Genomic DNA, 13,512 nt, shown 5'->3' on the forward strand with positions numbered 1-13,512 from the left:
GCACGTGGGTAGCTCAGTCAGTTAAGCATTTGCCTTGGGCTCAGGTCAGGGTCTCAGTGTCCTGGGATGGAGCCCTGCTTCCGGGCTCCCCACTCAGTGGGGAGTCTGCTTCTCCCTCTGCTCCTCCCTCTGCTCATGCACATGTACCCATGTGTATGTGCTCTCTCTTGCAAAAATAAATAAAAATCTAAAAGAAAAAAATTTTTTAAAAGAACTGCTCCTAATATAATGGTCAGGTCTCTCTGCTCTCTGATTTCCATATAACCCTACATCTATTCCATTCAGTCTTTTGCCTCAGTCCTGGACTATATAGACATATTTGGTTAGGTCTCCACCACTAATTCGGTATTCCTTTATCCTGCAACTTTTGCCTTCTCTGTAGAAACTTCTCGAACCACTCCAGTTCATATACAGCTCTTTGGAATAAAATAATATACATGCTCTTTTTTATAACTGTTTAATGCTTACGTAAATTCATCTTTGTCATGTTCTTTCATCACATCTCATTTGTCTCATCATCTTTCCATAAACTCCTCCTATCAGATACGAATTAATTCAGGGACGTTTAATACAGGTAACTCTGTGTTGTGCCAGTATATTTTCTTCTTTTGCTCCAAATTAATATTCTCATTTCTAAATACAAAGTACTTCTGCCCTGTAACTAAGAAATAAGCTTCTCCACAATAACCATAAGTTATCAGGTACCTATTATGTGGCAGGAACTGTACTCACTAATTTACATAAAACGTCTCATTTTACGCACGTAATACTCTTATGAGAGAGGCAGATCCAAGCTCAGAAAGGTTATTTTCTTGAAATATCTGTACATGCTGGATTATAGTGGAAGTGCTTAGAAAGCAGTGCTGCCTTGAGAATGAGCACTTTTTGAAGCATTTTTCAGTCTCTGCGTAAGTCAAAATTTTTTGTGCAAATCTACTTTGTCAGTCAGCTATGCATGTTAATTTTTTGATGTTAATAAGCACATCTAATTTTTGATGTTAATAAGCAATGTGGTCCTAAAATGTCCAGCTGCCGTTTTTTTTATATTCATAGCAATATTCTAAATGCAAAAGCAAAGACTAAATTTATAAAAGGACTTGTAATCATCACTTCTATTTTGTCATTAAATTATTTAAATTTTACTGAAGCTTTCTATTGGAATTAGAATTCATGTTACAGAAACCTCTCTCCCTAGGAACTCAACAACTAGAAAGCGAAAATTTGAAAGCTTTAGGTTTTCAGTGATAAAAGTGATTTATTGAATTATATGGCAATAATTACTCTTATAAATCCTACTATGAGATCAGTCAGCCATGTGCTGCCCTTTAAAAGAAACCCAAACTGCTGACAGATGTCTGCAAGCTATCAGTCAATAAGATTTTTATCAAATTATGCCCTTTTGTTTTTGGCTCTGAAACTGGTTGCAGAGTCACCCTTAAGAAATGTACCAGTAATATTCAACCAATAGCTGGCCTTATAATGTACTGCAGTTCTTCCTGAGAACATTGTGGGGTGAAAAAGGAATGCTTACATCTTTTTCTGTTAAGTAAGGCCAAGGAAATACGTCCTAAACATTAATTTGTTATGGGTTAGCCCAGCCATCACAATTATGTTTGTAATAAGCTAGTGAAGATTAGCAATTACAGAGAGACTATGTTGGGATGTGTTGGCATTATCAATAAAGCTTCAAAGGTTTTGACTCACTTTACATTTATGTGACATAAACACTCCTTGGTGGTTTGTAATATCAGATAATTATGATCAGGTTTTTGTTTAAATGGTACCAGGAATCATACATTTATCATCTAGACCAAAGAATGATAAAGAGATGTTTGCCATGTGTAAATATAAAGAGCAAAGTGTCATAATGCTAGCATATTTATTTTATGTGACATGTGGTTGGCAAACTAGTGCTGCTATGCCCATTCTTTATTACTGGTCCATAATGAGATGGGTAGAAAAAAAACTGGAAGTAAGCATTTAAATATTGGCTTTTCCTGTGCCTCTGGCCACTGACTTTCAGGTCAAAAGACATCATTGGTTCTCCTGGTTCTCAGTCCTTCAAATATGAACTAGAATTACACCATTGGCTCTCCTGGGTCTCCAGCTTTCCAGCTCACCCTGCTGATCTTGGAACTTGTCAGCCTCCATAACTGCATGAGCCTGCATATATATATATATATATATATATATATATATATATATATATATATATATATATATATATCAGAAAAGAGAGAGAGAATTTGTACTATAAAAAATGCATGGTAAATACCACACTTTGAATGGGAATGGCTGTATTGGGATAATGTGGCAGCTTTTATGCCAAAACCTTCAAATGTTTTAAGAGATGTACTTTTCACGTGGCTTAAACTTCAGACTCTTGCTATTGTTTCTTTATAATCTCAGATGGAACATTCTATTTATGGAGAGTTAATGAAACTTTTGGGCTTCATAAAAGTACATTTGGGGAAACAATGAGAAAACTCTACTTCTTAGAGTAAAAAAAAGTTAGGAGGTGAGAGCAGATACCACAAGGATTGACTACATGGATGAAGGGAATCCAAACAACTAGGATGGCTTTTTGAGCTAAAATGAAGGAAGAATCAAGAGCTGAACTATCCCCTCCATCCTTCTCTCTGCGTTCCTTGCTGTACAACAGGGTTCAAATCAATGAGGTATAAACATAAGCCTGTTAGGGTCTTTTTCTGGGAGAGCTATTGCTTTCTTTACTGAAGGGCTTGCTGTGCAACAGGGTTCAAGGGTTTGCTGTGCAACAGAGTTCAAGTCAATGAGGTATAAACAAAAGCCTGTTAGGGTCTTTTCCTGGGAGAGTTTTTACTTTCTTTACTGAAGGGAAAAAGGCTGCTCATGCCTCCCCTTTGCCCTCTGCTTCCTGACTTAAATAAATCTAGAACTGTAGCAACCCCCTTTAATCCAAGAGAGAAGCACCCAGAGACTTGCAGAAGTAAATGCCTTGAGATCACTGAGCCTTTGCACCAACACCTATAACTATTTGTTTCTACAATTCTTATTATAGAACAAGAATAACTCCTATTTGTTTTATACTTCTCTTCACCAAATATCCTACTATTTGTTCTTGAGTGAATCCCTTTCTGATAATAGGGTACAGTAATCTCAAGAAGAACATTTAGGTAACATACGGAGACAGAAACGGATCCACTTTTGGTCAAGCCTAAGTTCAGATAGCCACAATTGCAAAATACAGAGTATATGTTTAGTTTTTTAAACTGAGAGAAGCAAGCAGCAGGGTGATCTAGAAATGCAAGGAAATGTTTTTAAAAGAGGAAAAAGAATAAAACTGAAGATTACCACCAATCTGCTATACTAGCAAAATACCCAAAAGTTAGAGTCATTTATTCCTCCAACAAGTATTTGAATATTTACTATATGCCAGATACTTAATTGCTATGACGTCTTATAGAGTTCTTGATAGTTTGGAATATAAGGAATATATAACTGACGATCACAGTAATAAAATTACTTAATTTTTAAGGTGTATGTTGTATTCATTTTTTCAAAAATTTTGTATAGAAGTTTGGAAGGAATCTAGATAACTGATCTAGTATTTATGTCCATGATTCTGGCACCTTCTAAAGAGATCAGTTCCTTAAAATGATTAAAATGCAAAGCAAATATGAAAATCACAGAATCCATGGGGGCACATGATTTGGTCTTAGTTCTGATATGCCACACTGTTACCTATATATCTTGTAAATCTGTATCCTTACAACTTATACAATTATGCAGAAGCTGCAAAAGATAAAAAGTAAAATGTAAAAAACAAAAACTACTAGCCTTTTGGCTCAAAGATTTATAGTCTTTTTCATCCTCATTATGAGATGCATATACCAAAGGTACATGTCTGTCATCTCATAGCAGTTACATTGAACAGAAGAAAAAATTCCAAGAAAAGCTTATTCTCTTTTAATCTTGGTTGTATAACATGCACAATCTATTTGTTAAATAGTCAATTGGTTAACTATTCATATCTATTTTAGATTACACTCTCTAAAAGGATAAAGACCATATGTGAATGTCCAGCTTACTCCCAGAAGCACTGGTATATTTACCTTAAATTAAGGAAACATTACCCATAGCCTCAAAAATATGTCTAAGAATGTGAATAAAATTCTTGAGAACGGAGATTATTATGTAATATAAATATATCTAGAATCTTCAATTTTGTTTCCCTCCCCTCTTTTGCTATAGCTTTTTTTTCTTTCCATCTCCAGCAAAATGTAGAAAAGAGAAAGAGATAAACTGTCAGCTCATTTTATTCCATGATCAATCTAGTGGAAAAGAAATAGAAGATTAAAGACCAGGAAAGTTCATAGACAACATAGGGTCTTAAATCATTGCTACACTTTCTGTTCTCAGTGAGTCTGTGTGTGTATAGGGGTATGTGTGTTGGGTGTTGGGTGGAATTCAATAGCATGTAGTTGTGATTTTAGGGGCCTTCTAAAAATATACTTCAAGTCACTGTAATGCAAGAGGCCTGGAAGTTAGAGACGCTTTCATTCAAAACCTTGACTAGATCAGAATTATCTTTTAGGCATTCTCTATTCTTTATGTTTTAATTTAAAATTTAAATTCATTTGCTTGATTGCTGGATACTTGCCTAGACAAAAACATACAACTTTACACCTTATGAAAGTGACAGTGGCGGGAATTACAGACTTTTTGTTTTATAAAATTTAAACCTAGATGTGTGAAAAAAGGAGTCAAAGTAGAGGAAGAAAGATCAAGTATGTGGAGCTAGAACCAGGCTCTAACAATTCTTATGCCCTTTATAAAGAGTGTCTATGAGCAGAGCAGCTTTATATGCCCCACCATTATGTCTCCTCACTGCGTTCATATAGTATGATTGGCAGCCATCAGAGTGAGGAAGTGAAAAAAGAGATGGCTTATAAGATAGGAAGCTATGCTAAAACCTCCCTTGGGATCCCCTTGACAGAGAAAAGCACGTTATATTTTCTGCCATGTCAAATCAGAGTCCTTTATTTTGTACCATTACCTTTAGCCAAGAGGTGTGGCCTCTCTTCTCTCTCCTCATTATATCAAGTTCAGTTGACATATTTGTCAGGTTGGTGCAATGGAGAGACATGTGATATAAGTCACAAATTTAAAATATTAAAAAAATAATATTTTTCTCACTTTGGATATTCCTTTGTTACATCTATTCACATTTACTGCTTTTCCTCTTTCCCAGATGTTCTCTGTGAACCTGTTTTCTGACTATTGCTAGTTTAATGTCTTTCAAACAATACTAAGGTCATTTTTTTAATAAAATTTTTTTCTAAATTACTTGGAAAACATAAACTAATTCCAAATAAAGAAAATTAGAGAGTAATTGGACAGTTACTTGTATCTTTAATAAAACAGATAACTAAACCAATCAGGGAGGACTTGAACTGAGAGAGAACACAAATTTTTAAATGAAATTCATTCAAACCCCAAAATGGATTCAGGAAGGTTTGGCTTGAGTTTAGGCAAGGCAAAGGTCAAAGGTCATTTTGCATTGGCACAATATTAGAACTTTCATATTCTTCCTGAGTTATTAATTATTCCAGAAGATTCTTTAGGTATAAGAAAAATATAATCCCTGAACCACCATGAGAGCCCCCACTCCAGACACCATGCACAATTTGTACCTAATTACAGTAACATTGGTTGGTTGGTCCAATTCTGAGGATCCGGATTTCTGTTGTGTGTGATTAGTCTTTATTACTATGGTGCATGTTCGTTTCTGAATGCTGCCTGGTTCTTAATGCATTAACTTGTCATTTAGAGGAAAGCTGAATGCTGACTTCCTAGGAAAAGTTTGTTGGAAGAACATTATAATGTATTTATAGCTTATTGAAACTCATCTTGGGAATACATGATCCCTGAATGTTGTTCCAGGGATTATAATAGGAGTACATACTAATTCTGAGTTCTGGGTAATTTTTATGATCAATTGCCCTTTTACACTGAGGTACTGCAGGCATTACTTGTTAACTCACTACAGACCACTCTGGCATCATATGAGAGAGGAAGTGTAAGACAAAAATATCCCTCTCTGCTCTGGACAAATATAAATATGCAGTGACAACTGTAGAGAATTACAAGACTTATGCAGAAATATCATATTTGCTTCATTTGTCCCTTAATATGTGTATAGACATGCAAACTTGAGCATAGACCACTGGGCAAATTCCTAATGTCCCTCTGAATTACTCTCCAACTGCAGGCAGTGTAGGTACTGTTGTCTCTGGTGGCTTTCAAATACGCATCCTTATATTTGGTAAAACTGAAATTAGCTCATTGTGAAATGGGAGGGGTGGGGGTTTGGAGGATGCAGAACATTACATGTATTGCTTTATATACTTCCATATTATTTATCCAAGAGGATTTCCCTAAAATTGAAGGACTCTTTCTGAATAACTTAACCCAGAGTAGCCCACCTAATATCTGAACTATTCCAACACCAATTATGTACTTTCTGAAAAATAATAATAAATACCAACTTAAATTCTAGGCACATGAAACCATTTCTTTTCAGTAATAATATTCCTCATAATTTAAAATTAAGTTGAAATTGAGATATACCAGCTTAATGTGGTTGACAATTACCAGTTGGCTTACTGCTGCTAATAAACCCAGAGTCACAAGGATCTGTAAATATTTTATAATAGTTCTAGTCCATGAGAAAGCTTTCTGTAGCCATAAATCCACCCAAGCACATTTATAATGTAACTATTCTGTGATGGCTTTGTCTATTAAGTTAATTTCATTCTACCTCTTAAGTTATATAGAGCTATCTTTGTTGGTTGTATAATAACTCAGTTTAGAGGGCGCAGAAAGAAGTGAAGACAAGAGAGGCCATTTTATGGAGAAAGGTAGTTTTGACATCATGGAGCAGTTCTTTGTGGAAGAGGAATTTCTCCTCTGGGAAAAGAGGTGGCTACAAACAGATGGTCTTTGCTAAGTAAAATTGACAGGTCTACAGGTAATGAGTTGCTTCTATAAAAGAGGCAGTTTTTCCACTGGGGTTTCAGCACTATGGGGCCTAATTATTCCTGACATATTGCCCATTTCATATGCTCACAATATTATGGCCAAATAGGAAAAAATAATTATACAAACTGTTAGCACAAAATTCAATGGGAACAATGCAGGCTATAAAAATGTTACTAGAGAATAGGTTCTTTTTGAATACAGGCCTGTCTGTTCTTTCTAATTTTGCAAGTGATGAAGGCCAAGTACCACTACAACAAATTCCTAGGGAAAGATGATTTTTTTTCCTTGTACCTTAACTTTTGTTTTACTAAATGTTTCTAGAAGTAAACAAGTGATTGTAGCTTAGAAATATTTTCACTGTTCAGATTCTTTGGCTGTAATGTCTTGTCCTGGACACACATATTATTTGTTTTGGTAGAAGCTTAAAAAGGTTTGCAGATAGGTTGTTAGTTTTTAAATAAATTTCATTAATCAAATGAAAACTTTATAAGTGTTCCACTGTGCAACAGACATAAGCTTTTATTTACATATTACATGTAATAAGCATGCTTCTAGAAAAAGACTTAGAAGATTATATTTCCAGAGAGTGTCTCTTATTCATAAAAATCATCAGAATATTTGTGTAGGAGTGTCTAACTTCAGATACTAGGTATTAGAAATCAGAAATATAACTTTAATATTAAAAAAACATGTTTGCTATAAAACAAACTTAATTTCATGTACACATGTGACATATCTATAAGATATTTTTAGGTAAGATATTTGCACTCATGAATCAGCCTCATGACTTTTCAGGTATTTAAAAGGAATGTGGACTTTAAGATCACCTCGAAAATCATTTTTTTATTCAATTCTACTCATTCAAATAATTTCTTAATTTTATTTCTTGTTAGTTCTAGCTCTGGGATAAAACACATACATCCAGATGTTCCTTTAGCACAAGAGTGCTGAACCAGGGCCATATTATTTTTTGTTCAACCACCTGTGTATTAGCATCTGTTTCCAATTTTATATATGCATTTTTCTACATTGATTACCATTACTTTCATTATTTTACAAACTACATAATGTAGCAACCACAAGACTCTTACCTTCCAATTTTCTAGATTAGTTTTTTATAAAAATATACAGTGTTTGAAGGAATCTAGTATCTTCTGTCTAAAGAAAGATAATTTAGTCAAACAATAACTTTTTATTCTAAAAGTAGCCTTATTACATTTTATTATATTACAATAAATAACATTTAAAATAATATTTTTATGAGTAACAAAAATTAAAAGACCATTATAGAAAATTTAGAAAAGATAACCACCTATGTTTCCCCTCAGTTTCTTCTGTATGTTTGTATATGCCAATATATATGCTTAATACTTATATGCACTTAAGCATATATGTTATATATATACACATATATATATATAATTGTAAGTGTATGTATTGTATATATATTTCACAAAATTGGGAGACACATATCTATATCTTGCTCTTTTTATTTAAAGTTTTTCTTGAACGTTTCTCTCTGATTAGGAAATTATTACTAAGTCATAGTACATTTCTGTTTACAGGAAGAAGCTCATGGTTTTGTCAATTATTATGAGACTTCATTGTAATGTTAATTTGACAGTAGCAGAATTATCAATAGTCAATAAACCACAATACTAATATTTAGTTATGCTATAAACACATCAACACAGACTGGAAAGCAAATATAGTAACTTCTATAAGCAGCTTTTGTTGGACAAAAGACCTCCTTTGACATAATTCTTACTGGGTATCCAATGATTTGGGCTTCTGAGGTACACAAACTTCTATTTCTCCTTAGGGTAGGGTAAATGAGGAGCTCTGAGGTTGAATGGTTAATGTCTTCATGCTTTAGATTTTGCAATAATGATAATAAACTTTATAATCTAGTTATTGTATATAAACCTGGTTATTGAATGTGAATATCTTGGGCCACAGATAGTCTAGAATTCTCTCTGCTTTACCCACAGATATTTCAGTATAAAATTAACCACAAAATGGTTCCAAAAACACGTACTGGCACCTAAATAAGCCAGGGAATGTCAGAGATGTGGAATATTAGGGTGTGCAAGTATACCTTTCTCCAGGAATTTAATCCTGCAAGGGAGATCCTAGAGGAAACAAAAATTAATGCTAATGCAATTTGATAAGCAATAGAGATCTGTACAAAGTGCAAGAACACAGATAAAGAAGAAATTTATTCTGCCTGGGGGTTGGAGTTGAGGAATATCAGTGAGAGAGTGATGTTAGAAAAAAGTATGATGTGAATAGAACATTAAAGCATGAATAGGGTTTTCCAGGCAGAAAAGGGGAAGGCAGGAATCCAGAGGGCAAAGATATAGAGTCCTGAGAGTGCCAGCAATCTAAAGAAATGGCTAGTAGAACAGTAGTTCCCATCAAGGATTTTAAAGAAGGGAACTGCTAGGATCAGGTCAGCCTTTTAAAAGACATTTCTAGGCTGGGCAGGGGATGTGCAGTTATTTCTCAAGCAAATAGCACTTGGTGATACTCCATGTTAAGAAAAAATGTTAAAGAAAATTCAGTTGTTTTAAGCTTAGGCAAAGGATGATGCTCCTTTCTACCAGCAATAGGATATATGTGTCTAACAGGACATTAACTTCATATCCCTTGACAAGAAAGATTGTTCTGATTTTTATATAAATGTAATAAGCTAACATACTCAGAGTTGCCATTAACAGAGTATCATTCCAAACATTAACCTTGAAATGAGACCTTAATTAATTTTCTAATAATTGTCTCATATTTATGAGCATTCCTGGAATTAGGGTTTAGCCCTAATTATAGACAAATAAGAGATAGTCCACAAATAGAAATTCAAAGAAACAAATAACTGGGCATAAAATTCTAACTCCAGCAATTGGCTAATAATATCTAGAAAAATACCCTTTTAACATCAAAGAAAAAAATTTTTTGTAAATAGTTCTTAGAAAAACAGACATATATATAAGCATATACACATACGATAAGAGTGCCTCATGGGAGAGTATGCCAACCCAGGAAGCTTTCAAAAAAAATTGACATCTATTGTACTTCTATTGTTATATCAGACACTTGAAGAAAGAGCCAGAGGAAGACTGTCTTATTGAGCTCCCAACTGTACATTCTTCAGAGTCAAAGGAAAAGGAAAAGAATCTTTTTGTTAGCTTACCTTCTAAAAATCTACAAAATTATAGGGTTATTGCCTTTTCTTTGTGCATAGACAGAGCAGTCATTTGCGGAAATAAACCTTTGAAAGACAATTTAGTAGCCTACTTGGAGAATTACAACTGTAGGGTAGAGTGGACTGATTAGAGGGATATATTAAGATCCACTTGAAGGATTTTTTTCATTGTAATTTTTACAATCCCCATAGGTCTATCCTGTAATTCTTAAACTTTGTCTTCATTTTTAGAGATAACTATCTATAGTAATTCTAACCCTAGTAATACTCTTCTTTTTTTTTTAAATGAACAACTTCCTATCCTAGAGTATCTTAACATTTATATATTTAGATATTGTTCATTTGGATCTATTTAATCCCATAGTTCTTTGGTAGGGAGTGGGGGTAAATGTCATATTTTAGTACACTGTCATAAAAAATCCTTTAATGAACCTGTGTATAATCTGGAGGCACCCTAGAAACACAGGTTAAAAAATGTATTTCTTAGTGAAATACAAATGAGTATATTCTAATATCTCTTTGGCTAATTGTAACTATATTTACAAACAGTGATAATCTTTTTTATTATGAAATATTCCAAGGAAATAATAACACTTAAAATGATGAAGACTTTAACTCTCATTGCTGTTTCCCCCTACTCCCCAGTTAGTTTCCGTTGGTTGCAACTCATGAATTCCCAAACCCAAACACCCCTGCCCTGCCTCACTTGTCAGGAAATGTGCTCACCTGCACATTTATCCAAAGAACAACTTAATTTCTGAGAGTTCATAATTTTATCTAAGGTTGTTGAACTCTAACAAAAAGGGAGAAGGATTTTGTAACTGGTAGATTATGAAATCTCTTATTAGATTTTGACATTGATTTATCAGTTATTTCTCTTTGCTGTTTAGATCAGAAACTGTTACTTTCCTTTGAATTTATGGAACTAAAAGTAATCTGAAACATTCCTTTTTTTAAAGGTATAAATATTGTTTAATCTTCCTATCTTTTATTATCCTTTCATCTGACAATGCCTGTATGTTGTCTTGGCTTTGGGAATTTTCCTATCTCCCATTGAATATAATCTTGGAGAACTATTAATCAAAGCACCCCACTCTCTGCTAGCCACATGGAGGGAAAGAAATGCTCTTTCTCTCAAAGATTCTCTCTGAATCTTGACTGAATCAACATCTGGGCTGAGAGTGGCTGGAACCATCTTATCTTGTTGACAGAACTCCAAGGACCATGTCCATTAATCTAGCTCCAATGATCTCTGTAGCTTCTCTGATTCCAGTATTTTCTCAGGCCTGTCTATTCAAACTTCCTTTTGGAATCTGCAAACTACATCATGTTCTTCTAATCTACTCCTTCTTAAACTAAATTAGTAGAGTCAGTTTCCATTGATTGCAAAAATAGTAACTGACACAGTTCAATGGCAACTGTTGGTTCTCCAACAGATTTAGAACCTCTTCCACAGAGTAGAGCTATTAGTGGAAAATGGCTCTATGTCAGAAATACAGTTCTCAGTTTCCCTTGTATGTAGACAGGGACATGAAACTAGTTCTGGCTAGCTGAATGAAGTAAACATTTATTGAAGGCCTTTGGCCTTGTAGTAGAAAAGATTTATTTTATATGTCTGTAATGATGAATAAGAAGCATGCTTTTCTTTTATTTTTTCCTTCTCTCGTCTACCGGTTAGATGTTGATACACAGAGTGACCTTGGAAACTACATGATAGGGATCCCTGGGGAGCTCAGCTGTTGAGTATCTGCCTTTGGCTCAGGGCGTGATCCTGGAGTGCCAGGATAGAGTTCTGCCTTGGGCTCCCTGCGCAGAGCCTGCTTCTCCCTCTATCTGTGTCTCTGCCTCTCTCTGCACCCCCCTACCCCCGCCGTGTCTCTCATGAATAAATAAATAAAATCCTTAAAAAAAAAAAAAGAAACTACATGATAAAAATGGAAGAGCCTTTGCCAGCCTGGGCCATGGCCACATGGAATAGAGCCCTCCTTACATTGGATTGATGGGAGTGACAAGTCAACATTTTTGTGTTAAGCCACTGATTTTTGGATTGATTTTTTTTTCGTGTGCTATCATTATACTGATACCTGCAAGTAACATTAACTGAACTTTTCAAAATTAATTTTTCACTTATAATATTGACTGATCTCAAGGAAGTTTAGTAACATTCGATACACTGGTATCAATTGCAAGTCATTATCTTTAAGCCTGATTCTTTAGTCATTTACGGAACTGCTGAATCTATGGGACAAAATAAAATCTTTTTACAACATAGGAATAGAGATAATTTGCTGATACACTTTGCTAATACAAGGAGCCAAATATGTCCTTTAAAAGTGGAGCTAAGGTGCTAAAAAATATGCTCAAATTTAAATTTTATAACAGTTTAATGAGTGCTTTTCAGAACTCATTTGAAAAACTTGCAAAAAAGCACTGATAATGACTAGGGTCAAAGACCCTCAAGAAATATTTTCCGTGTAGTTATTAATCAACAAATGTTTATTGAAATGCTAGTATCTATAAGGCCAATTTCTAAAAACAAAACAACAAACTCAGCAAAGTCGAATAAAGGAACAAAATACATTTTGTAAATTAGGTACAAGTATACTGAAAAAGGAGAAGTTTGACATTCTAAGCACCCAGAAACAACTTATTACAATGTAAAGGAGGCTGTAATTGGTCTTTCAGGTTTTTACCATCATGGAAGTTGTAATGATCTTGGAGAAATCTCATTGATTCGAGTTTACAGGACTAAGAAGTCACAAAATATTGGGGTTCTGTGAGGTGTTCTTGAAGATAAAAGCAGAATTACCAAAAACAAAACAAAAGCAGAATTACAATGTCTGGATCCTAGACATCTTTCAGGAAATCCCATACCCGTCCTTATTTTTCTGTCCTACTGTCAAATGAAAGCCTGCCCAGGATCTTGGATGATGCTATTATGACTGGAATTATGAAGTTCTAAGGATGAAGGACCTTAGGTAATTCCTAAGGTCCTGGAGAAATGGATAGAATTACATTACTTGTCCTTTCCCCATGAATTGGCTCTTAGAATTTGCACAGGGAGATTATCTCAAGTGCAAAGGCAGTAAGACCAAAGAGAGTACAGCAACATGTCATGTAATCAAATTCACTGTTTTAAACCACAGGATATAATCATGAGCTTATAACATGCCACTTCTATTTCACACATCCAATTGACCTGAAATTGATCAATACTTGTGATATTCTGAAGACAGGCAGTCTGAATAGCATAAATAAAACGTTTATTTGATGATAACCCTGTTTCC

General features: G+C 34.4%; 1 protein-coding gene and 1 long non-coding RNA gene across 10 annotated transcripts in view; one reads left to right on the top strand and one right to left on the bottom strand.

Moving 5' to 3' along the window:
* The window catches only part of SPAG16 (sperm associated antigen 16), a 908,675-nt gene that overhangs the window by 198,609 nt on the left and 696,554 nt on the right, over window positions 1-13,512 (bottom strand). The window contains exon 18 of one of the 8 annotated variants that reach the window (XM_072812777.1): window positions 2,126-2,163. The exons of the other annotated variants lie outside the window; for them this stretch is intronic. Within the exon in view, the coding sequence (XP_072668878.1) occupies window positions 2,141-2,163 (23 nt within the window). The 3' untranslated portion in view covers window positions 2,126-2,140. Of the gene's footprint in view, window positions 1-2,125; window positions 2,164-13,512 lie in introns of those variants that run through there. 8 annotated transcript variants of the gene reach the window in all.
* Window positions 1-13,512, top strand: part of LOC140625490 (uncharacterized) — a 189,824-nt gene that overhangs the window by 41,068 nt on the left and 135,244 nt on the right. The gene's annotated exons all lie outside the window — the stretch shown is intronic.

The sequence above is a fragment of the Canis lupus genome, chromosome 36 (genome assembly GCF_048164855.1).
Source record: "Canis lupus baileyi chromosome 36, mCanLup2.hap1, whole genome shotgun sequence".
Lineage (NCBI taxonomy): Eukaryota > Metazoa > Chordata > Mammalia > Carnivora > Canidae > Canis > Canis lupus.